The sequence below is a fragment of the Brienomyrus brachyistius genome, chromosome 14, assembly GCF_023856365.1.
Source record: "Brienomyrus brachyistius isolate T26 chromosome 14, BBRACH_0.4, whole genome shotgun sequence".
Lineage (NCBI taxonomy): Eukaryota > Metazoa > Chordata > Actinopteri > Osteoglossiformes > Mormyridae > Brienomyrus > Brienomyrus brachyistius.
The window spans coordinates 4166751-4193293 of record NC_064546.1 but is presented as its reverse complement, the minus strand read 5'-3'; the positions used below and the strand labels follow the sequence as shown (position 1 = coordinate 4193293).

The window sequence follows — 26543 nt, the reverse complement described above, 5'->3', positions numbered from 1 at the left end:
TTAAATACAGTACGTGCTAGTAATTTACTTATAAAATACACGTGGTAGGTCGACGGGTTATTCTGAACAATAGAGTGACTGAGTTCATCCCAGGCGGAGGTGGAGATCGAGTGTTTTTGCGCAGAAAGTGAAACTGAGCGTGGCGCCTTTAAATGCCCCTTTATTTCCCTTCTCAGAATGGCGCCCGGCTGGTTCCACACGTGACACGAGCGCCGCTGTTTTCCTTCACCGTGACCTTCCGCTGCGATTATTTACGTGTCGGTGCTGTTTTCAAGTTCGTGGAGTGTCCGGTATGATGCTAGCGGCGCGGAGAGCCTTGCAGTTCGGGATCAGGTTCAGTGCGCTACCAAGGCGCGGTTGTGCCAGTGCGGTGCCCGTGGATGATGTTGTCAATGGGCTGACCGACGAGCAAATACAGGTAGCTAAAGGATCACCACGCAGACCGAGAAAAAACGCCAGACTGTCCACAGTGCAGTACTAATGCACGATTTATACTTTAATTCACTGTGTACGCCTTATCCATAAATCTACCATTAGCATATTTTTATGTAAAACCAAACAAGCCTCTTTCGCGCCTGTTTGAAAATCAAATGATAACTAAACATTAATAATGAAAGTTGCACGGGAAATATTGATTTTATGTTTTGGGTTGTTGCGCCATCGCCTGCAATTCTTAGAAAATACGCACAAGCACAGAAAAACGACTAATACTGCTTAATTTAATCGGTAACTTATAGCAACCGGTAACTTATAGCAATTATATAATATAGTATTACGCTATTATGTATTAATTAACCACGAAGTCTTAGTTATACCGATTTCTTGTTAATTCATCATTAATAAATCATGACGCATGTTTTGTCTCAAGTAGTTGCAATACTTGTTTTTTGTTAATTTTGTAAACACTTGTGAACTACTGAAGGAACAAGTCACGAATAAGTTAATACTGATTTCATGTTTGTTCATCATTAATGAATCCTGATCCATATAAATTTTATCCTAAGTAGTTACTGCATTTCTTTCTGTCTGTTAATCGCGTAAAACTTTAACTACTGAAGGAACAAGTAATGAAAAAAAACAAGTGAAATGCTGATCTCATGTACGTTCATCATTAATGAATCGGGACACATGTTTTATCTCAATTTGTTCATGTATTTCAATAGTAACGCCATTGCTAAGTATTTGTGCCCCGTCAAGCAAACTGTTATCATTTAATCCCTATTAGCTTCCGGAACAAAATTGATGCCCTATGTACGACTAGTTTCATTTCTATCTTTACTTTTTGTGAATATTTGCAGATCACTTAGCGTTGACCTTGCGAACAACGACACTAAACCACATCAAAATAAAACGAACGCTTAAGCTTAACTTGTTTTTGCCTTCTTTTTAAAAAGACCCGCATAAATGTATTAAAACCACGGTCAATGTGAACGTTTTAATTAGCTGATAAATTTATTACCAACATTTATATAAAAGTTATAATAGCTCCACAAAGTTGAAAGGTTACCCGCATGATATTTTTGGATTGAGCACCGGAAGCTTTCCTGGATTGGTATTTAGCTGAATGCAATATCCTCGACTCCTTAACTTGAACATAACTATAAGATTTTTAATCATGATTTAGATTGGTGTGAATAGAACATCTATTATTACTAGTAAAGTGTATATGTAGAAAGTTGAATCACAAAAATAAAATGGATATTTTTTTCCAATTGGAAAGGTTTTTTCTATATTATTGTTAAAATGTAAGGACTGTAGTGTCACTCAGAAATTGGTGGTGTTTAATCATATGTAGATGAATTCTGTAGCTTTGTTACTGGGTGAATGAAAATGCGCACGTAGCCGATCAATTGTTGGCTAAGGCGGCATGTAAAATAATACATTATAAGTTTAGGGATAGCGGGTGGCATATAGATTAAAGAAGGTTAGCATACTGATTGACCTGCATGGGTCCAAGTCCCAGGGGAGGTTCTATTGTTGTACTTTGAAGTTAAATTTTAATCTCTGTACAATATGTGAACTTAAAAATAGAAGGTTTTATGCATAAAGGAGAGTGGTAAGCAAAAGAAAAATAGATGTGCAGGTTGTATTATTTTTAAACATCCGATTCTGAAATGTGTCATTTAGAAAGATGAGTTACACGATTAAGTAACAATGCACATCTTTCTCTTCACTTCCTGTGTTGTACATTGTACTTATGTGCTATCTGGAAAATTCAAGGAAATTAAGATTAAGCTATAAAATGCACATTTATGATGTAAGATGGTAACTCCCATAGAATCACTGTCTTGTATGTTGAGTATTCTTCCTTTGTATGACTGAATTCGCATACATGTCGCCTGGGGCAACAGGCACTCGAAATGGTAGCTTCAGTATTGACTATCACAGTTGAAGTTATTGATACTGCATAGTAATAAGCAGAATCTATAGTATGTATGTTTAAAAATGGACGGAACAGACATATTACACCAATGGACCCCGTTGTTTGTATTTGAAAATAGGATGAGACAAACGAGAAACAAAAAATGTGGATTCCTGCCTTTTTTTTCGTTCAGCTCAGACAGACGGTGCGAAGGTTTTTTCTGGAAGAACTGGCCCCCCACGCGGATGAAATTGATAAGAGCAATGAATTTAAAGGAATGCGGGTAAGATAATTGGATCTCACTTTTTACTGTGATGGTGTCTGTTGTTTTTTCCACTTTACAGGTTTTTTCCCCCTTGACTATGTAATAATCAAAACATCAAGCTGCATTTCAGCACTTTTCCTGAAGGTGTGCCTCGTTTGAGAATCGGAACGGTCACGTGACTAAGCGTGTGACGGTGGAGCAGTTAAATGCCTAAATAATCAGATGGCTGTTAATCTTCACAAACACGTGTAGCGGAAGATAGACATGCTTTGAACGATTAGATGCGTTTCCATTTATGGAGAACTAAGGAAAAATGCATTGCCAGCGCAGTGGATGCTGATGGATCTTATCTCCTTTAAATGAAATGCAGTTTGTTTTTAAAGCGGGGTCAGAACACAACATTTTGAAACTCAAGATTATAAAAACCTGAAAGTAACCAGCCATGGTTCAGCTGTGGATCAGTGACGATCCAAAACCGTGTGGCTCCCCCCACAAGCTTTATTGGCCCATTTCACTTAGTCTAAGATGTGTATGGGGGGGGGGTTGCTAGTAGTTTGCCAAGTAGGCACTCTGGTAGAGGATGGCACTCTAGGTGACCACCTGTGTTGCCAAGTGGGTTGACTGGCACTGATTAGTTATGGTTGGAAAAAGTGGATCCACAAAAAATCTGTTAAACGAGCATCAAAAATGGATGTCGGATTTGCAAGCCATTTTTCCTCAAACTCCTAACTTACATTATGGGAAAAAAAAACGTAAGCAAGCATAATCTATACACTATATTGCCAAAGGTATTGGGACACCCCTCCAAATCATTGAATTCAGGTATCCAATCACTTTCATAGCCACAGGTGTATAAAATGAGGCACCTAGGCATGCAGACTGCTTCTACAAACATTTACAAAAGAATGGGTCACTCTCAGGAGCTAAGTGAGTTCAAGCATAGTACCGTGATAGGATGCCACCTGTGCAATAAGTCCATTCATGAAATTTCATCACTACTAAATATTCCACGGTCAACTGTTAGTGGTATTTATAACAAAGTAGAAGCAACTGGGAACAACGACAACGACAGAGCGGGGACAACGCATGCTGAGGCTCACAGTGTGCAGAAGTCACCAACTGTCTGCAGAGTCAATAGCTACAGACCTCCAAACTTCATGTGGCCTTCAGATTAGCCCAAGAACTGTGTGTAGAGAACTTCATGGAATGGGTCTCCATGGCCAAGCAGCTGCATCCAAGCCTTACTGTACATCACCAAATGCAATGCAAAGCGTCCAATGCAGTGGTGTAAAGCACACCGCCACTGGACTGTAAAGTTTAGTGGAGGGGGGTTGTGGGGTGTGTGGTTGTTTATCAGGGGTTGGGGTTGGCCCCTTAGTTCCAGTGAAAGGAGCTCTTAATGCTGCAGCATTCAAAGCCATTTTGGACAATTTTATGGTCTCAGCTTTGTGAGAACAGTTTGGGGATGACTCCTTCCTGTTCCAACATGACTGTGCACCAGTGCACAAAGCAGGGTCCGTAAGGACATGGATGAGCGAGTCTGGTGTAGAGGAACTTGACCGGCCTGCACAGAGCCCTGACCTCAACCCAATAGAACATCTTTGGGATGAATTACTGTGGAGACTGCGAGCCAGGCCTTCTCATCCAACATCAGTGCCTGACCTCACAAATGCTCTATTGGAATAATGGTCAAAAATTCCCATAAACACACTCCTAAACCTTGTGGGTAGCTTTCCTAGAAGACTTGAAGCTGTTATAAGTGCAAAGGGTGGACCAATTATATAAAAGCCTATGTATTAAGAATGGGATGTCATTAACGTTCATGTGTGTGTAAGTCAGGTGTCTCAATAATTTTGGCAATGTAGTGTATGATCATAGAATGAAGAATGATTTTTGTGTCATAGATTGAAACCTTTCTGCATTGTGCATGGACTGGCATTAACTAAAGGTTTAAGAATCAAACATCAGTGACATGTTAAAACTAATGGCTTTGTAGATTTTTTTCTTGATGTTTTTTTTTTTTTCAGCCATACGGCATGACTGTAGCACACTTGCTTACAAGATTGGCAGATGCTGTATGATGGCAATTAGTTGTTTATGTCCCTATTTAATTTACTGCTACATTGTCTAATACAGTGGGTTGCAAAACTATCAAAGGGCTTCCTAGTCATTCCATATATTTAAGTTTTGCCACCAGAGTACCTGATTGCAGTGATTAACTGCTCATCAAACCCATTATTAACTGCATCAGATGTGCTACCGGTGGAACATAGCATATGTGAAATGAATTGGAGGGGGGTTGGGGCAGTTTGAGAACCACCCGTCCAGTAGATGAGTTCAACAAGAGAAAAGCATCAGCGGTCATTAGCGTTGCCGTCAGTGTTCTCATGCATGCTAATTTAATTATATACTTAGGCGTCTGCTACAATTGAATGACTATTAAACATGTGGTTTGAAACAGGCTCCATTAGGTCTTTGGTGATTGAGTGCTAAAATGTTTGTGAGAGCAAAAATCAAGGGGCAGCCTAGTGGTGCATGTGATTAGTAGCCTGGGGAGTCCATAAGAGGACACCCACCTGGCACCAGCACCATCGAGGATGATTATGTGGTAGAGCACGCGGGGAGCCAGGAAGTCCTCTTTCTGTGACATTTGTCATGACCGATTTGTTAACTGGACTGCCAAAAAAAAAGTATTTTCCCATAGCATTTATCCTTTTATCCGTGACTGTCCGATTTCACAGAGAAAGGGCTGTGCGAACATTAACTGGCCTGCAGTGGATTTGTTGAGCTGTGCTTTTCTTTTTGTCGTGCAGGAGCTTTGGAAGAAGATGGGTGATTTGGGAATCCTGGGTGTCACAGCTCCAGGTATGGTACCAGCCAGTGCTTTTTACTTTTGACTTCTCAGTTGTTTCCCTAATACTGAATACACTTTATCTTCTTTTTTTGAGTTGCTGGCCTGTCTGTTATGGACTCAGAAATGAATGAATTCCAAGGACACATAATACTAGCTCAAGGAAGTAACAGGGAAACAAGCCAAGCTATTGCCATGGCAGGAGTTAATGTTTTTTTTTTTTTTTTTTAGCTCTTGGCGTAAACATAAGCAAACCATGTCTAGACTGCGCCCTGGTCAAACAATTGGCTCCAAGGGCTGTAACATGTAAGCAAAGTACTTGTGCGAGTGTTGCATTCGACTCGGGGTGTTTCCATGTTCCTACCCTATATCGTAGCTTTTCAGCTTAAGATGGGCGCATGTTGATGCTCGCCGTCTGGTTTGTAATAGTAATAATAATAATTATACATTATGTTTAAAGATACCTTTCTCACTTGCAGTCATCTCGCAAAGAATAAGGACAACAACACAGTAACGACAATAAACTTGGGAATGACAAAACCATAAATCATGAGCTTTCAAGTAGATGGACTCGAGGTGTATATGCAAGCCTAATAGGACGATAGTTTTAATGGCAGTTTTAAATAGTTTTATAGAGTACACACATGTTAGGGGAGAAGAGTCCCAGAGATTGGGTGCAGTGTGGGAAAAGGCTCCAGCAGTCACACTGCACAGTTTAACGTCCAGGACAGAAAAGTAGACCGGCTAATGAGGATTGCAGGGGGTTTTTGGTGCACTGTGCGTTGTGACATATTATTCTCATCATCACAATTGACTGCCATATCTGCCGCAGTAGCCCTTCTGAATCACTAGAATAGTGATATTTTATTAACCCCCTATGGGGAAATTCCCAGTCCTGTTCTCCATAAGACACACAAACGCACATACAGGTAAGAACAACTTGAAGGTCACAGCACAAGGTCAGGCAGTGTCCGGTGTCCCTGGAGCTGGGAGTTATGGGCCTTACTCGGGGGCCCGCCTGGGAGTTATGGGCCTTACTCGGGGGCCCGCCTGGGAGTTATGGGCCTTACTCGGGGGCCCTCCTGGGAGTTATGGGCCTTACTCGGGGGCCCGCCTGGGAGTTATGGGCCTTACTCGGGGGCCCGCCTGGGAGTTATGGGCCTTACTCGGGGGCCCGCCTGGGAGTTATGGGCCTTACTCGGGGGCCCGCCTGGGAGTTATGGGCCTTACTCGGGGGCCCGCCTGGGAGTTATGGGCCTTACTCGGGGGCCCGCCTGGGAGTTATGGGCCTTACTCGGGGGCCCGCCTGGGAGTTAGGGGCCTTACTCGGGGGCCCGCGGATGTGGTTATTCTGTCAAGGTTGGGACTCACATCGGTGATCTTCCAGCTGCAGGCACAGAGGCTTCTGCCGCCTTCAAGTCCAACTCGGAAGATCCGATTAGGGAGTAGGAGTAGGAGTAGGAAAATCATAATTATGACATGATGCTGTTCAAGTGGTTAAGTCGGACACAAATGGAGTTGAAAAGAAAGCTGCTTTTCATTTTGCTCTATCTTTCGTTCCTCCAATTTGTAGCATTAATCGACTTGACCTAATCCCTTTGCCCAAACAGCAGGTAGCTGACCAGCTATGTATCAAATATTGAGACAAAAACTTCTATATATTTTTTTAACGATACACCATTTAATAACAATATCCTCAACATTCGAAACAATTCAAAACACTTTTGCAATGACACGCTATATAAAATTTACTACTTTTCAAAATAATTTGCGTCACACAGTGGAGCTATCCATCGCCTCCCCCATGACTGTTGTAATGACATGCCCCCAACTCAGGAACTCGGGGCTTTCCCACCAGTTTCCCACTGGTAAATACGACGTTTTTGTGACGTTCACGTGCTCTCATCTTGTATTTACGATTTTTCCGACATGACTCTAAGCCGGGGATAGTCCACTGAGCCACACACCGTCGCTCTTTGTTTGTACCACACGCCATATCCTTCAATCACATCTTGCGTCAATGAGTCTTGGCAACCCAGCACCCTGTTGGTGGTTCGTGGTTTTTCTGTCCTCGGACCACTCTCAGTGGGTACTAACCATAGCTGACCATGAGCTCCCCATGAGCCTCGCTGTTTCGGAGATGATCTGACCCGGTTGTCTGACCATAATGATTTGGCCCTAGGATCATAATTCCTGCACATTTCTTCTGCATTCAACATGTCGACTCAAGTACTGTACCATCTAATATATTCTCGATTTTAACATGCACCGTTTTTATGAGAGGTATGACATCACTTTTGAATAAATATACACCAGCTGCAGGTCAAAAAACAATCTAATTTGTTTATTTCTGTAATCTGCATGATTTCGGAGCCATCGCCCTGTTTTGGTCATTTGTATGCATCTCTGCCTCCGTCACTGCTGTCCCTTTCAGTTCTGTCAGCATCGTCATCCCAGATGATGTCACCCTCATTGACACCAGGGCTGCTTGCAATGGTGGATTTCGTGGCTGTTTCATTCTGCACAGGGGGGGGGGGGGGGGGGGGGTTTGTGGTTCTGTGATTCTGTCTGGCAACAGTGGAAAAATAACGGTGTCCGATTCTGCGATTCATTTAGTTATATTTGTGGTCATTTTTGATGCTTGTCCACTTTTGCTGCCTTGTTGAGCTAACCACAGAGGGGAGTTGAGGGCATACTTACAGACTCATCAGGTAGCTAAGAGGGGGTTGTTTGGAAACCACTGAGCATCCTCTGAGACCCTTAGTGGAATTTTCCTGTTTTCAGCTAGTTTTGGACAGGTTTTTTGGACAGTTGTTCTGATGCGGGTGGCACAGTGATTTAGTGGGTAGCTCTAAATCTCATTCCTCTGACCACTGAGGATTCCTCTTAGTCCAAAGACATGCGGTTTCAGGGGATTGGTGTCTCTAAGTTTCCCAGATTGTGATTTGTGTGCGAAAGTGTGTGGCCTTTGATGGAATGGCATTCCACACGGAGCATCTCCCACCTTGTGCTCAGCACTTTCTCGGATAGGAGAAGATTAAGATAAACAGCTATTATAAAATTGGGTGATTGCAGCCCTTTGTTGGCTAAGAGTTTATGAAAAATAGATGCATTATTCTAATATGCTCAACTGGGTATAAGGTGTTATACATACTACCTTTACTCTACCAGTTGATATACTGGTGAGTAATTCAGACCAGTTCAGCACTCCAGAAACTTGCCATGAAAAGGGACATGATTGCATTGGACTGAGGGGATGTATTGGGTTCAGCTGGAATTCCCAGTCTGAATTTAAGTGCCACTCCAGTGTAGGTCAGCCAGGAAGCATCAGGCAAGCATAAAATGTAAAAGGATTAGGGTGTTGACGCCCCCCCTGGCTTTGGGCCTGCCCTCCCCCTATCCCACGGTTTTTGTGAGATGCTGTCCCCGTATTGCCTCTCTGTGCCTTAAACAGCCCTTCCTGATCTTGTGTCGGGTAGCAGTCCCCTGTTTGAGCAGAGAACTTAGTTAAATCAAGGTTTTTGATCCATATAGGTCTGGTTTCAGGTTGTTAGTGGCATCTAAGCACATTCTGCAAATATCATTGTAGCTGTTGTATTCATCCAACAGTAATTTGCCCGAAGACAGTTCTGAATCCTGAGTCTTAAGCTAGATATGCTCTAGCTAATCCCCTCCCCCCCCGGGAACCCTAGATGGATGGTCAGCCTGGAACCCTATAATTTACCGAGCTGACACTGGAGTTGTAGGTCATGTGAACTTCAGTTTCTGTTTATAAGTGGACAGTGACAACTGAGGTGTAGCCAGATTTACCACAAAGGGCTGTAGATTGGCAGTGACAGCTTCCCTTAATGGCAGCGTGACTGTGGGGTCCTGCGCTCTGATTGGATGACAGGGATGCTGAAGGTAGATTTCCAGAATGCTTCTTGTTATTGATGATAGAAGCTTTTCATATGTAATGGATATTAACCAAAATCAGAAGAGCAACAAAGAAGATGGCAGCTTGCGATGCTTCAAAAGGCATCTGTTGCTGCCATTAAATGCATTTTGGTTCATTTCAGCTTTGGTAGTTGTCATGTATAACTTCATAAACTATATTTGTGAATTTTCTGGTCCAACTTGTACATCAATATGTGAATCAAAGCAGATCTTTGAAGGCTCCAGATGAAATGTGCAGTACCATGCAGAAGTCATACGCGGCTTAAATGATCTTCATGCTGGTCTGAAACGATGCGATTATGCCTGTCAGTTTGTCAGCTTAGCCATTTCAAATCCTCTCCTAAAGTTACCCCAGCATTTGCAGAATCCATCCAGTACACCCATGCATTATTTTGACTTGACCACTAACTCACCTCGTTTAGCTGAACAATATCTCATTGACTATTTTAACTTAATTAATTAATTAATTAATTAATTAAGTAAGCTGCTGATGAAATTTAATAAATACCGAGGTGCCCCTGAAGAGAGGTTTGGGAACCGAAGCCATCCAGCAAGATATCAGTAACTTTTTTTGTGAACAGAATCGATTCTTAGTAGTTTTTGTTGTTACTCTTAATTTTCACAAGTTCTGTTGCTAAATTGTGGTTTCTACTCTGAGCAAAAGTGTTGCTTACTAAAGAGAGAAATAGCTTTAAACTTTACTTTTGACTGCCTAAGACTTTTGCATAGTACTGTACATATTCTGTGAGGTTTCTGCTTATTGGAGTGGAAGCAGTACCCAGTTAAGCATCATCGTCCCTTGAGACCTCACAAAAAAAAACTCAAATATTATTGTTGCAGTGAACTTTCACCATGTCCATTAAGAAAATTTTAGAGTCCCTCCCAAATAAGTTAAGCCCTTCCCTCATCGTAATGTTGAAGGTATATAGTAAAACAGCTATGAAATATTAAAGAGCCACATTGCTATTCTGGTCTCTGGCTCACCATGCATGTAAAAAAGCCTAGAGTATTCAGGGTCAGTTACTTCATTTTTTAATTTATTTTGAGGTGAATAGCCAGCAAATTTTCTTACACCTAATAAATTGAACATAAAAGGCGCTTATGATTAAACAAGCTGGTAATATTTTGGGTATGTTTCTGATCTCCACGTTATTTCCTGCTGCTTATATGCCTCTTAGCAGACACCCCGAATAACAGAACTGAAAAATACTGTTTTTTGGGTTTTTTTTCTTGATAATTAGGGATTTTAGCGAATGCCCCTCTGCACAATGATTTGTTGTCCTAAGCAAGTTCATTGGGCTGGGCAAGAGGACAAGGAATTTGCTTCAACAGGACACAATGAAGGAAACTGTGTTTTCAACGCCTGCCATATTTGGACAGGAGCATGTATCCCCTGGTCAAACTGAAAAGTGTCTTTCTGTAGCCTATCAGACTGCTGTAGTCGGGGGTCAATTGAAAAATGGCCCATATTTGGCAATTTATTGCGCTTATATAACAAGGCAAATGCTAATGAACATTGAGCGCTACAGTGAAAGTTCAGCCTTAGAGATTAGCCCTCTTATTATTTTATAGTTCTTTGACAGTAGAGTACCTTTTAAATATGCTTGAGTTTTTAAATATTCTAATTCAAATAATTGTATAGACAGTATGTTTACTATGTCTAATTTGATTATTTTAAGAGTTAATTTTAGGCACTTTCCCATTGCATTAACTTTTTTTCTGGAACAAGGAACTGCTGTCGTATTCCCACCGCAGGAACTCTGTCTGATTGTAATTCCTCAGAAGTAGTTCCAGAACCTTTTTTTAGTCCCTATTCTGGACTGGGGTTTTTTGTTCAACCACAAAATACTGAGGTTGGCCTTACAGTGATAAACTTGCCGATTGGTTGACCACAAGCACCAGCACTAACTGGGAAGTTACTCAAAAGTACAGGTAATAGAAGTAGAAGTACTGGAATAAAAACTGAACAGATGGAATTATTTTTGTATCTGTTGCATTGAATGCATTGATGAATAAAATTTTTTTGTTGTGTCTCTATATTTTTTGTTGTATTTACCACTGAGCCTGCTGGTACAGTAAGACACAGGATTAGACCAGTGACTGTTTGAGGACTTGCAGCTGGGGTATAAATCATTGGTGCAAGGTGATTTGAATTGATCACGATTATTGAGGGCGTGATTTGATACAATTCATTTAATATTAATATAAATTTTTATTGTGATTATTAAACAGGGAGAATACGTCTGTGTAAACTGTCACCTACTGAACTGTACAGAAAAAAAATAATCAAGGGATGGGTTATCTGATATGGGGGGCGGGAGTCGGTGGTTGCCGGCGGTGAAACTTGCCGGCACAGATCAGTAGAATGATGTTAGATTTTTTTTTTATTCTGTGGAAAACGAAAGATTGATCTCTGGACCAGATTCAGTAATGACTTATAAACATGTTGCTAGCCGGTTTTTGACACCTCCACTAAGTGGCGAATGAACCGATGAAATCCCTCATCCTCCACCGTGGAAAATGGCTGGTCGTCCAATGCAGTTGGACGTAGTTGCCTTCAGCTCTGGAGCTGCTACTGTTGAATATTAATAATTAATATTAAGAGTTTATATATCAGCCAGTAATATCGAACAAGACTGACACATTAGACCAATACCAATATCTTGATTTTTGATTAATATTGGCTGATTTCGCTATGTTAATCAATATATCATGCATCTCAAAGGCTAACATTACTTTTATGTAGCTAGAGAGTTAGCTCCCTTGACCATTACTGCTGTAGCTAGGGAGAAAAACCTCACTTTTTGTAGCACAAGAAAGTCATTTCCCAAAAGCATCATCTCCCATAGATTATTATAGAGAGCGTTCTGCTCTACAAAGCAGGGGCGAGCTTCCCAAAGGCATCATAACTCTTCCTTTACATTAATGAACAGTTCCGTCATCCTACATCTCGGAAATTCACATGCCGGCACTGCTACTTTGTGCGTCTATTTGCAGCGCGTGAACGTGAGAGCACGGAAGGGAGATTTTGCCCCCAAAAATCAATTCCGATGTCAATCTAGCTGAATCGCCACCTTTACAATCGATTCATCACGATGCATCCTTACGCTCCTTATGATGCTGTTGCTGGGGTGAGTGGGAACACCTGCTCTGACAGGGCAGCTACACCAGCTGTGCTCGCGGCTGGGGTCAGTTCAGACCCGGAATAGTCCAGCAGTCATGGAGGCGACTCCTGACCAGTGAGACAGCCACTGTGCTAAACTGCCTTAAATGAGCTCCCGTGTTAGTAATTGTGGAACACCTCCTCAATAAAGGCAAAGCCTATCAATTTAGTTTATTTCTCCCTGTGTTTTGAATTAGAAGGGCGATTTATCCTGCTCTTTCCTACTGTGGTTAGCGAATGACGTTCCAGTATCGTATAAGCAGGAGCGTTTGGACGCATTAATGAAATTTTAAATAAATATACATGTAGTTAGTGTTTCCATAGGGCTTCTGTTGACCACTTCTAAATAGCTTGTACAACCTTGGTTTGCTTCAGGTGTAACAGTCAGCACTGTCGGCTCTGTGTTGATTATAATGCTGTATAGTATAAAAAAAATGTACATGTGTAATCAGATGTAGAAAATCCCTCCATCTTCCATAACCGTTTATCCAGCGGTGGGTTTTTACGATTCTGGAGCATATCCCAGAATGCACTGGGCCCCCAGACACTTTATCACGGGTCACAGTCACACACAATGCCGGCGTGTCAGAAACACAAATTCAAGTAACTGCATGTTTTTGGGCTGCAAGAGGAAACTGGATCCCCGGAGGCAGGGATGGTCAGACAAAGGGGTGGCATGCGAAGGGCACACACAGGGCTGCGGAGGGACTCAAACCTGCGGTCCTGGAAGCGTGGGACTGCAGTGCTGCCCCACAGAAACACTGTACTGTCCTCAGATGCAGAAGAGCTTAGTTTAATATGACATTTTAACAGCAGCTCCCTAATCGTGATTTTCTTTGTGCGCAAAGAGAACTTGTACTTAACCTTATCAATCGTGCTATAAATTTCGTAAGCTTCCATGCGTGGTTAAAATGGAAAAAGAGACCCAGATGTTAAATTTAGCCCCGGGAACGGGTAAGGCTGAAGTCACCACCTCTGTAATTAACGGCGTCCGCATTTGCGTGTCGTCTTATCGCGGTTCACAAGGTGAGAGGACAACTGGCAAATAAAAATAGCTTTAATATGTTTGGGACGGCGGGAAATGGCGGTACGAAGGAAACACAATGGAACCACCGCGGTTCCTTTGAACTGTGAGAAGTGGCAGCCTCGCCAGGAGGGAACCCCCCCCGACCCTGCAGCCCATCTCTGCCCCCCTGCTCCGCCTGCCTGCCGCTGTTTTGTCGTCGCCTGTAAGCATATAAACCCTGTTTTTGTTTGCATCTCACACGGAGACACAACACTATGGAATCATTACTGAAGTGGAGATTCCTCATACCGACTTCGTGGCGAACAAGGCCTGCTTAATCATTTACTGTAGTGCGACGTCCTGTGATATTTATAGAAGCCAAGGGCAGTGTCCTTTTCTTTCGGGTGGTGTCATTGAGGTCTTATCTCATTTTGCTTTTCATATGAGCATTCTTGCTTTTTCTATCTTTCCATCTAATTTATTTTGACACGCAAAAAGACGAGCTCCTAATTGTGTTCCGTGTGATTACGCCGGACTCGTTTCTTGCATCATCTTTCTTATTGTTTGTTCGTCAAATTAGCTACGCTAATCAGGCTCGAGTTCCGGTCGAGGAAGGTAGCAGCATTCCCATGTCGTTTTATCCTGGTAGCGTTCCGTCGGGGGGAGGGGGGTAAATGGAGAAATCAGGGAAGTTAGCATTGGCCGACAGTGTTCCCAAGTGCAGAATTGACCCTTTGCCTTGTCTCTCCGGCAGTGGAGCTGGGAGGCTCGGGATTGGGCTACCTGGACCATGTGATCGTGATGGAGGAGCTGTCGCGGGTGTCTGGCGCAGTGGCCCTCAGCTACGGCGCGCACTCCAACCTCTGCGTCAACCAGCTGGTGCGCAACGGCAACCAGGCCCAGAAGGAGAAGTATTTGCCGAAGGTGCGGGGGAGGGGTGCAGGGCCAAATGAGCGACGCCTCGTTCACAGGCGCCCTTAAGGAAGGTCGAATAATTAGCTGCACATTAAGGGGACGATTTAGGATCTCCTTAATCAAGGGTCTGGCTCACTGATGATGCATAATGGGCTTACATGGGTAGTTTATTGATGTGCTTTAAATACCTACTTCATTGACACCCCCTGCCTCCCCCCGAAGCTGTTGACAGGGGAGCATGTGGGTGCCTTGGCCATGAGTGAGTCCAATTCCGGCTCAGACGTGGTGTCCATGAAGTTGAAGGCCAAGAAGGAGGGTAAGCCCCCGCTGAAGGAATGGCGCATTCCGGAACTGGGCCTGGGACCATACATGGCTGTTCCACTGACGCTAAATTCGGGGGGGTCGGTCCCACATGTTTAGACCCACAAGACCCACAATAAAAGAAGTTTATTGCTTCTGCTCTGAGGGTTATTGTAGCTTCTTTGAATATAACAGTATAATGCATTGCGTTTTTCTTTTTTTTTCCGTTTCCTAGGTAACAGCTATGTCCTCAATGGTCACAAGTTCTGGATCACCAATGGTCCGGATGCTGATGTGCTCATTGTGTACGCCAAGACGGAGCAGAAGATCACCGCCTTCATTGTGGAGAAGGTCCGTGTATATAATCCAGCGGGTTCACGGTTATACTTGGTGTTTTATAGCTCTTCGATATCTTCATTGACTTACTTAATTGACTGTGACTAATTAAATAACTTACTGACATCCTGCTCCCTCTTGGCCAAGCAGCTTATCTATTTAGTTTAATTTATTAGATTAGTAGCTAATTTAATCGCGTTCACAATATGGAATACGTAGTTCTGTGCGACTGTAAACAGAAACTCCATACAAACCCGTCCTTTTATAAGTAATTTAGGAGGGTAACTCTGTTGCTTGCATTCCCCTCTGTCTTTGGCTTCATAAAAGCAAATTGTAAATATTGGTTCTGCTCTGCACAACTAATTATTTTTAGAGATCATTCCTCCTGTATGGGCGTGAGTAATAAATCAGTTTAGTGTGTTTTCCTGGCCACACTGCTCACATGAAAGCTGGATGCTTGATATAATTCCCAGTGAGTATTTTGCCCTAATGCAGGCTGCTCTTTAATCTGTCTGTTAAGGATTCATATGACTCATCTTAGATTTCAGAGGGGGAGGTGTAGGGAGAGCCTGTCGTTTGATATTATGTCACAATATAGGGTTGAATAAAAAGACGTAGAAATTGCAGTGACTGTTTGCAGAGTTCAGCGTGAGTTCAGCATGACCGAGCCCCCGCCATGCGCTCCAGCTGCCGTCACCTCAGTACGAGTGCCTCTTGGTGCCTCCCCCTGCCGGCTGTGACTTGTCCCCCCTCCCCCGCTCCGCCTCCCCAGGGTATGCCGGGATTCAGCACCGCCCAGAAGCTGGACAAGCTGGGCATGCGAGGCTCCAACACTTGCGAGCTGGTCTTTGAGGACTGCAAGGTGCCAGGTGGGAAGTCCGAGAGGCCGGATGGCTGCGGTTTGGCCCGAGAGGCTCCCGTCTCATGGGGTGGACAATTAACATTAATAAGCTATGTAAACATGAAGTCGGGGGCCTGTTTCACAGAACAGGATTTCTTGCTTAGTCGGATGACTTGTTGGATTTAAGGTAGTCTGGGCTAGATGGATCATATCTTTCGTCACATACATTTACCCCAGACTACCTTAAATCCAACAAGCTATCTGACATCTATGATGTTCCTCGGAGCTGCTCCTTACATGTGCTGCTCGTCCAAATGATGGCACACCCAGCATGATGGAAAGTTGGTTTGAGATCTGAACTGCCTCCTGAAATTTAAACTCCCAAAACAATCCTCTCTACTCTGCCTGTGGGGCTGAAAATCCTCCCAGCTAATGCCGTGTTAATTTGTGATAAGTGTCTGGGTCAGCCTGTTTCAGTGCCGGCTCCAGTGCGTGTGTTTCTATGTGAGTTTGGTAAATGCAGTCTGTTCTGCAACCCCAACAACTTATGCAATTTCCAGCTTAAGTAGTTTTTTCCAGTTCTAGAAAATTATGATTCCGTTTAAATGCATATAAAATTATATAAATGTGTATAACTTTGTATGTATTTAAGCCTGTTTTTTGCTTTCTTGCACTGAAAATGCCGTCAGAGTGTGGCGATCACATCTCCATGGCAACAGCTGGGACATACCTCATGCCATACATTTTTAATTTTTAGCGGAGCTGCTCTCTGTCACGGAGCAGCACCAGCACATGACGCCTACTCAGGAAGGGGAGTGGGTCCCCAGCATCAATATGAAGACCCCCCCCCCCCACCCTCCATGGCTTGCTCACCCCTCCGGTCACACTATCCAAGGCTCCCAGCCAGCGGTGCACTAACAAGACTGTCTGTAGTGTATTTAAACGTAAAACAAAACGGTTCTCCTTGTTATCGTCGGGGACATGCAGATCAGTTGGGTGTAAACCCTTGGTGTTGCCCACCCCTCCCCCCCTTTCTGTGTCTCTCTTCAGCACAGAAAGACAATATGGGGGGGCGTGCAGGCTTCAAAGCATCTATGTGTCCAAAATGATGAGCTTAGCTCACTCAGATCCATCCACCGGGATCCCTTCCTCTCCCCCGTGCCGCTTCTCTGTCTTCCCCATGTTTTTTTTTCTAACACTCCCCAAAGGTTGATGTTGATATTGCGTCACGGATCCCTTCCCGTGGGTTAAACTAAACTACAGACGCCCCCAGTGCTGCTTATAGCGGTTGTTTTCTCATAGCAGCGGATGAAGGCGTTTTGTTTTGCTGCTGCTTCTGGTTCTGTTGTCCCCTGCATGATTGCTGTGATCTCCTGCTGCTTTTTGCTTTTCCTTGTTGACTCTGCGGCATCTGTGCTCTGCTCTACCAGCTTGTATTAATTTTCACGTGTGTCTATCCCTTCCCAACCAAGAGGAGAATGTCCTGGGGTTACTCAACAAGGGCGTGTACGTCTTGATGAGCGGGCTGGACCTGGAAAGGCTGGTACTGTCCGGTGGACCTTTGGGGTAAAATAAAAAAATTTTGTTCTCTTTGCTCAGTGTAGCGATGTAGTGAAGTAATATAGTGTGTTCCTCACTGCATCGTATTCTTTTAGGTAGTTCCAAATTAATATTGCAGAATTCGAAAAGTCTGTTGTTTACTGTAATATACCGATGCGATCATAGCTTTCGTGACCTCTGGTCCCTTGTGCTTTTCAGCATCATGCAGGCCGTAATGGACCATGCCATCCCGTACATCCATGTCAGAGAGGCTTTCGGACAGAAGATAGGACACTTCCAGGTGAGGCAAGAACGCGCGTGTGCATGTATGTGTATGATGAGGTATGTGAGAATCAACCGCTTTGATTTTAAAAGCTTTTGCGTCACAAATGGCAAGGAGCTGGGCTTTGAAGGAAGCAGAACAGAGGGGGCTGGGGGGAGAGGAGGGAGAGAGAGGGAGAGCAGCTGCAAATGGGCTGTAGATGTGAGTCACTCATAAATACAAGAGGTTTGCAATTACTCTGCCTGCTTATAGCCCAGAGAAGAAGAAGCAATTATGGGCGGAGCTGGTAGGGAGGTCGAGCGGCAAAAGCTGCCCTCCACGGCCTAATGCAGTAATGGCAACGCCTCGCACCTCCCCAGGGGCTGCGGACTGGGCACGAGAGTGGTGGCGAGGAGGAAGCGGCCCGCTCTGTGTATAGCAGCACTGTGACCCCCTGTGTGTTTTTATGGGGCACACACTTACCCTGAACATGCCTCCCTCCCGAACTCTCTCCAGCTGCTGCAGGGCAAGATGGCAGACATGTACACGCGGCTGAGCTCATGCCGCCAATACGTCTACAACGTGGCTCGCGCCTGTGACAAGGGACATTTCAGTTCCAAGGTGAGCCCCCAAACCCAAGGAGCACATTACATACCTTCATTCTCACCCTTTATGTGCTGATGACTGTTACCAATGGGACCCAAAGGAGGATTATGGATAAGAAAACAAACCTGCAGAAATATAGATAATAGCACAAGGAATGTGGGGAGTACTATGTTTAAGTCAATATTGATTACTGAAAAGTAAGGTTTAGACCATTATTTTAAAATTATATATGGTTCAGTAACTTACTAAAAGTAGAAAACCCCCAACCCAAAGTTTGAAGCTCCTTTAGTTAAAGAAGATTTTCGAATTTGAAGACTGGGATGGATGTGTGAGTTTGGAAATTAAAATGTCAGACTTGCTGTAGTAAGCTGTTCTGGGTCGAGTACTGATCTGGTGTGCTGTTGCAGGACTGTGCTGGAGTCATCCTCTTCTGTGCAGAGAATGCGACGCAGCTCGCGCTGGATGGGATCCAGTGCCTGGGTAGGGACCCCGGCGGCCATTCCGTACAAAGCTCAGTCACTGCGGGTTTGGGAATTGCTGCTGATGTCATTCAGACACCTGCGTTTGTTAGCACTCCATTTCTGTTTGTTTATACCTGTGCAGCCGGCTGTGTGAACTCTGCTTTTGTTACTGTCCTGTTCCCATCTGCTTACACCTGTTCAGAAGGCAGTGCAGACGCTGCGATTGTTACCCTGTACTGCAATCTCTGCGTTTGTTATAGCTCCATTCCTGTGTGTTTACGCCTGTTTGCAAAGCTGTAAACTTTGCATTTGTTACTGCTCTGTTCCCATGTGTTCACTCCTGTCCAGAAGACAGTGTGAATTCTTTGTTACAGCTTCGTTCCCATGTGCATCTATCTGGAAGGCAATATGGATTCTGCATTTGTTACCACTCGGTTTCTGTGTGTTTACACCTGTTTATAAGGCAGTGCAGACTCTGCGTTTGCTACCTTCCCATAGTCAGTTCAGTTTATTTTTATATAGCGCCTTTCACGACAGAGTTATCCCAAAGCGCTTTATAGGGTTGTGTTGTGATACATGAAACAGAAGTAGAGGGAGATACAGAATGGGGGGAAAAAAGGAAGGAAAGAAAATGAACAAAGAAAGTCAGAAGACAATGGAGGAGAGGAACCAAAAACTCCCAAGTAGGGGGAAAAAAAAACCTCTGGGGGTCCAAGGTCAACTAGCTGCCCAACCCCCCTGGGCATACTAACATTACCGAAAACAGAAAAGAGTGGACCTGCTTTCTAAAAGGGAGGTATATGCTGGGATTAAGAATGAAGATAAAGTCCATCAATGAGTTCGTTATCCTTGTTGGCCTCTAAGGGGTAGCCAAGGTCTCCTTGCACTGAAGGCTGCACCCACAATGATATAGTTCGTATGGCCCATTTGCGACGTCACCCCTCCATGGGCGTGAACCTGGACTCCAGCTAATGTACAGCAGCACCAGCAGCCATAGTTACGATGTGGTAGGTCACGAGTAAGCTAAACTGAAGTAATGGGTTTTCAGTCGAGATTTAAAGACCAAGACCAAATCGACATCCCAAACATAGGCTGGTAAACCATACCACAATATTGGGGACCTGTAGCAGAATGCTTTACCACCCACTCTCACTTTATTCATATGTGGAACGACAAAGAAACCTGCATTCTGTGACCTGAGTAGACGACGCAGTTTGTAAACTTCGGTTAGGCGTAACGGAAATGCATATTTGGGTGTCGTCGGCAAAGGAGTGATAGTTAACATTATGTTTTCTCATTATGTTTCTTAATGGCAGCATGTAGAGGGAAAATAATAAAGGACCAAGCACTGATCCCTGTGGGACCCTATATTTGACCAATGACATTGATGATGGAGTACAAGTATTTGACAGTTAACTAATCGCTATCAGTATGTTCAAGTATGATTTAAACCACTTCAACACCGTTTCACATAACCCAACCTCAAATTTGAGTCTTTGTAACAAGGCAGAATGATCAACTGTGTCAAAAGCAGCACTAAGGTCCAGAAGCAGTAGCACAGTCGTGCTGTCAGCATCAGTTGCCATTATTATGTCATTTACGACTTTAATCAAGGCAGTTTCTGTGCTGTGTCCTGGATGAAAGCCCAACTGGAAACAATCCAGTATGCTGTGTCTCTCCAAGTATGAGGTAAGTTGAGCAGCAACTGTCTTCTCCAGAACTTTAGACAAAAATGGTACGTTCGAGATAGGTCTGCAACTGCTGAGCTCATGTGGATTCAAACTTGGCTTCTTCAGTAGTGGCCTGATTACTGCTACTTTCGGTTGGTCAGGGACATCGCCTGATAACAGGGACTCCCAAGGATTCTTTAAGAAGCTTAGTGAGGATTGGGTCCAGTGGACACATGATTGATTTAATCGTAATTATAATAGTTTTTAGGTCTTGTTCATTAATTAATTAAAAATCATAAAGGTTGTGTTCACGATCCGTTTGCACTGAAGTTAATTGTGAGCCATTGGGACAGGTTTGAAGTCGGGGGTTATTTTTATTGCAATCAATGAGGTTAGAATAGTAGGCTGTGTGCCCTATGGAGGGCTAGTTTGTATTGTTGCACGCTATAAGACCATGCCAACTCCTAACACTTCTAAGCCCGTGGATTTCCATTTGTGCTCCAATCTGCAGCACTCCTGTTTGCAAAAGCATGTGTACAGTAATAATTAAACCATGGGAGAGGGGAGGGGTCTGGTGGTTTTTACCACTTTATTTTTCAAAGGAGCCATTTCATCTAAAATCTGCCAAACCACTGTATTGAAGTCACGGGTGACTTCATTGACTAGACATGAAGTTCGTATTACTTACTGCATTAACAAATCGTAGCGAATCTATCATTTTGGTGACGTGTCCTAATAATCTCTGCTATAGTCAAAGAGGGTGGCTCAGTCAAGAAGATGAATAGAAAATGGTCAGAGAAGGACGTATCCAATGGACAGACAGATACATGATGAGCAGAAACTCCGTGAGCGATAACCAAGTATAGTGTATGGTTGTGAACATGTGTTGGTCCTGTTATGTGTCGGTGACATTCAGGAGGGACAGGAAACTTTTGCTGAAGGCATCAGGCTCTATGTCCACATGTATATTGAAGTCTCCAAGTATTAAAAGTTAATCACTAAGTCAGAGAGAAGTTCCCCAAATTCTGCCAGAAATGAAATGTATGATCCTGGTGGTCTATAAACTATAAGAATATAGATGTGCAGGTCAGACACCAAGTGGATTAGCAGTGCTTCAGATGTTATAAAATCTCTGATAATCTTGGGTTCGGTTTTTAACATTGTCTTAAAAATAGTTGCCAGGCCGCCCCCACGCCCAGAACCACGTGATTTCTGTACAAAACTAAACCCATCAGGTGAGGCTTCAACAAGAAGTATAGTATCTGTGGGTCTGTAAGGAGTTTCAGCAAAACGGTGGTTTATTGAACAGTAAAAAATAATATAATGTAATTCAGTGTAGACATACACCGAGTATTGAAAGGCAGCTCAAATACTAATTAAGGACAGTTCTTTGCCCCCCTTTATACCCCAACAAGGTGCTGTGTGTAGGTGCTGTGTGTAGGTGCTGTGTGTAGGTGCTGTGTGTAGCTGCTGTCAGTGAATTTACATATAATGAGTGACCCCCCTGGACTGTGAGGAACCTGAGACAGGAATTGGGTAGGATTGGATGGAGACTTTCTGATCATTGTAATTCAGTTATCTTCCTTATCACCCTAGTAGTGCCGACTGGAACCCCCATTCTGTCCCTGGCCTCCCCCATGATCATGAATTGCTGACACTGTCTGTATTCAAATGATCAACCAAGAACATTGGGACATCTTTACTACTTTTCCTTACGGGGTCTGAGCCAGGCTTCAGTTAAAAAACACAGGTCTGCAGCAGTGTCCAGCTCCATATCATTAAGAAGTGATTTACTTCCTAAAGAGCGAATGTTCAATAGTGCGCATTTCATGATGGGTTTACGTTGTGATTCATTCAATCTTATTAATGGAATTGATATTAAGTTATCTGCACCGGAGCCCCCAGTGGAACGTTTAGGTCTAAATCTTGGTCTAATAATGCTTACAGTATTCTTTCTATACTCGCTCAACTCTATCCTTAAAAAGTTGCTAGATTTAGGGGACACCGTGTGATGGAGCACCTGGGTCAAGGCCGAACATGATCCAAAGGTGGGAGAATAAACAGCCTTCGATGTAAGATGGCAAGGCTGAGGCCTGACTGGTGCTCAGTCAGGCAGGTAATTTACTCGCCATGTTCTGGGATAACATAAATGATCCTCTCCAGTTAGGATGAAGACCGTCCCATTCATAAAAACCAGGCCGTTCCCAGAAAAGGTCCCAATTAATAAAGGCAACATTTCCAGCGATCGAGTCCTCAATCACGAGCACCTTTTTCGTACTGCCGAGAACAAAGAATATGTTGCTAAGCGCAACAGTTGACTGGCATGCAGGAGCTCTTGGGGTAGAGCTCCTAGGACCGAGTCTGACCGTAACCCAGGCCTCGCATGTGCTGGCTGCTGGTGCTGGAGCCGGACTGAAGATAGTCGAGGAAGGACGAACAACTGCCAGATCTAATCTGACTGTGTGCTCTGATTGGGCCGGGTCTGTAAATCCCTCGTTCTGCTTAATCTCCACTAACGTGCTAATGCACTCCTCCAGTGTGCGAATCCTGTCCTCCAACTCTACAATAACTAAGCACTTCTGGCACACTGTACTGTCGGGAGTGTCGGAAGGACAGTCTACGCTGTACATGGTACAGGAGCTGCAGAACACAGGCGTAGAAGGCATGGCCCTTACCTTCTTGTTTTAAACGGAGATTGTGGGTCGGTGCTTGCGAAGGTGAATCTCCAAACCCCGATGGATTAATCAGAAGACTAATAAGCTTTGCGAAGATTTTTTCCAATGACTAAATTCTAGTTATTTAGGTGATATCTATAGTTTTAATGTTTGTGCACTAGCAACCAGTTTGGCTCTTGCAGGAAACGGCAGAAATGGCGTCAGCAATTCTCGGTACCAACGTGGAAATCATAGTGCAGACTTTGCATTTGTTACAGTTGTATTCTCATGTTTTTGCACCTGTCTGAAAGGCAGTGTGGACTCGGTGTTTGTTACCACTCTGTTTCTCTGTGTTTACACCTGTCCTAAGGCAGTGCAAACTGTGTGTTTATCAGTCCGTTCCCGTGTGTTTACACCTGTCCGGAAGGCAGTGCAGACTCTGCATTTTTTACTGTCCCACTGTGCAGACTCTGCATTTGTTACTGCTCTGTTCCCGTGTGTTTACACCTGTCCGGGAGGCAGCACAGACTCTGCATTTGCTTTACTGCCCTGCAGTGCAGACTCTGCATTTGCTTTACTGCCCTGCAGTGCAGACTCTGCATTTTTTACTGCCCAACACTTTACCAAGCCCATAGTGCAGACTTTGCTTTTGTTGCATCTTTATTCCCGTGTTTTTACACCTGTCTGGAAGGCAGTGCAGAGTCTGCATTTGTTAATGCCCAGCAGTGTGGACTCTGCATTTACTATCTCGTTCCCGTGTTTATACCTGTCCAGAAGGCAGTGCGGACTCTGTTTGTTCCTGCCCCATTCCATTGTGCTTACATCTGGTTGCAAAGCAGTTCAAACTTTGCATTTGTTACCGCTCCATTCCCATGTGTTTACACCTGTTCACAAGGCAGTGCAGACCCCTTGGAGTGTGGACTCTGCTTTTGTTGCCATTCCATTTCTATGTGTTTACACCTGTGCAGAAGGCAGAGTGGACTCTGCGTTTGTTACTGCTCCGTTCTTGTGTTTACACCTGTCTGAAAGACACTGCGGACTCTGCGTTTAACACCCCCACAGTATGAACAGAGTTGTTACTGCCTCGTTCCCATATGTCTGTACATGTCCAGTGGGCACTGTGGACATTTGTTACCGCCTCACAGTGTGGACATTGCATTTGTTACCGCCTCACAGTGTGGACTGTGGACATTTGTTACCACCTCGCAGTGTGGACTGTGGACATTTGTTACCGCCTCGCAGTGTGGACATTGCATTTGTTACCACCTCGCAGTGTGGACTGTGGACATTTGTTACCGCCTCGCAGTGTGGACATTGCATTTGTTACCGCCTCGCAGTGTGGACTGTGGACATTTGTTACCGCCTCGCAGTGTGGACATTGCATTTGTTACCACCTCGCAGTGTGGACTGTGGACATTTGTTACCACCTCGCAGTGTGGACTATGCATCTGTTACCACCCGCTTCCATGTGTTGCTTCTTTTGCTGCAGATGCTGCTGCACCCCGTGAACCATGAGACTTTCTCATGTCACGCAGTAATGTTCAGTAATTTATAACTGGGATCTTTTCCACTCGTAATTTTCTCTCTTGAACTTTACGAGAGTGAATAAACCCTCCTCCTTTAACCTGTAGTCCTACCATAAAGCAGAAGTCCATTCTCATGGAGGATTTCAGCCCTGAACCTTGTGTGGAGAGCCTGGACTAAAGACCAGGCCAGGAACACACTTTAATTATTAACACCCCTAATCGTACCAAGTCATTCCAGCCTGCAAGGGTTTTGTCAGCGTATGTCATGACGAAGCAGTAATCGTTAGCAAATGCAGCTCCTCCTGCCCATCCACCTGCCTGGCTGCGCTGCATCATAACCTTCAGCCAACTTTCTTAACCAACCTGCTGCACGATGGTGAAGGAATTTGCCTTTGAAAGCAAAATATAGCAGGTGGTAACCTCAGCGGTGGTTAGGGCGCCATGCCCTCCACTAATGGCTAACGTTTGTAAAGACGACCCCGGAAAACCGCTGAAACATTTCTTGTAAACCATAAACGTAATGCAATAATCCAACGTAGCACATATGGCCTGCAGAATTACATTAAGGCCTTTTGATCAGATTACAGATCAGAGTGGCTGTTCTGTGGTGTTTCTGCCCTGAGTGGAGGAGACGAGGAACCATAAGAACAGGAGCATCCGGCCCAAGCCAAATACAGTGATTTTTGTAATGATAATGAAATATTTATTTATGTTTCTTTTTTTGCCAACAGGGGGCAACGGATACATTAACGACTACCCCATGGGGCGCTTCCTGCGTGATGCCAAGCTATACGAGATCGGGGCCGGCACCAGCGAGATCCGCCGAATGGTCATTGGCCGGGCCTTCAATGCCATGTACAAATAAGCCACCTTGGGTTTTGGGGGTGGGGGAGGGGTGGGGTCAAATGAAACTCAGGCTCTGAGGCCTCACAGATAGCTACACTTTTTCCCGAGGGGTACTTCAGCTGAGACTTGGACAGCTGTGGGGTTCTTATAATGTCAGTATGACTCTGGCGGGAGGGAGCCCCCCTCGCCTACTGCAGTGAGAAGGGGGGCAGCTGTTCAGGAGTGGGAACGGCTTCCTCGGGCAGTTCCCGTGAAAGTTGGGTGGTATGTTACACCCCCGCTTTCACTCCTCGCCATCGTCCACCACGGACGGGAGATTGCTCACATTGAAAGGTGACTTCCTCCTAAACTGGTCCTGCAAAGATAATCTGTAAACAGCCTGCCCTCTGACATCTCCTCATGGTTTCTTTTCTGGGAAATCATTTCCCATAATCCACATCGATTCCCTGCATAGAGACTTTCACCTCATATAAACCACCGCCCCCCCCTCAATGATATTATTTGAAGAGAAACCTGAGATCTCTTAAATTTTACATGCTGTTGTTTTGGTCTTTAAATATAGTTTCTCCCTTTGTGAAACCCATCTGACCTCAATATAAACAAGGACACATCACTTTATATGCTCGGCGGTTTGGTTCACGGGTTTTTCCCTGTAATGAGGAAGTGCGGCCATCTCCATCAATGATGGGAAGCCCTCGAAGAATTATTTCTTTTGTGTGACTGTAAAATCTAGTCGTAAATGAATCAGCCGAGCTTCCAGATCAATTAATGGATATTTGTACCTCGCACACACTAAAATGTCGTCATTATAGGGTTAAAAACCACGTCCTCATTTGATGTGCAGCTTCTGTAGTATCTTCTTTTAATCAGTAGTTAGGAAAAAAAGAGCTACAGTACCCATGTATAATAATAATGATGATGATGATGATGATAATAAATAGTTGAGTCCCAATAAAACCTGAAATGTACTTCTAATTTTTGTGGGGTTTTTTTGTGTGAATTCC

The 26543-nt window shown here is 44.1% G+C and overlaps 1 protein-coding gene across 1 annotated transcript; it reads left to right on the top strand.

The window, feature by feature from the left end:
- Window positions 1-185: 185 nt before the first annotated feature.
- ivd (isovaleryl-CoA dehydrogenase) lies at window positions 186-26514 on the top strand. Its single transcript, XM_048973814.1, has 12 exons — window positions 186-418; window positions 2556-2645; window positions 5441-5492; window positions 14338-14507; window positions 14721-14814; window positions 15034-15149; window positions 15907-16003; window positions 17448-17541; window positions 17734-17815; window positions 18293-18397; window positions 18790-18862; window positions 25425-26514. Exons 1-12 carry the CDS (start codon window positions 293-295, stop codon window positions 25556-25558), a joined length of 1233 nt encoding a protein of 410 aa, XP_048829771.1. The 5' UTR covers window positions 186-292; the 3' UTR covers window positions 25559-26514.
- The last annotated feature ends 29 nt before the right edge of the window (window positions 26515-26543 follow it).

Coding starts and splice junctions, on each gene's coding strand:
- ivd (XM_048973814.1), top strand. CDS start 293: ATGATGCTAGCGGCGCGGAGAGCCTTGCAGTTCGGGATCAGGTTCAGT. Junction 14,508..14,720: donor AGGAGAAGTATTTGCCGAAG/GTGCGGGGGAGG, acceptor CTCCCCCCGAAG/CTGTTGACAGGGGAGCATGT. Junction 17,542..17,733: donor CTGTCCGGTGGACCTTTGGG/GTAAAATAAAAA, acceptor TGTGCTTTTCAG/CATCATGCAGGCCGTAATGG.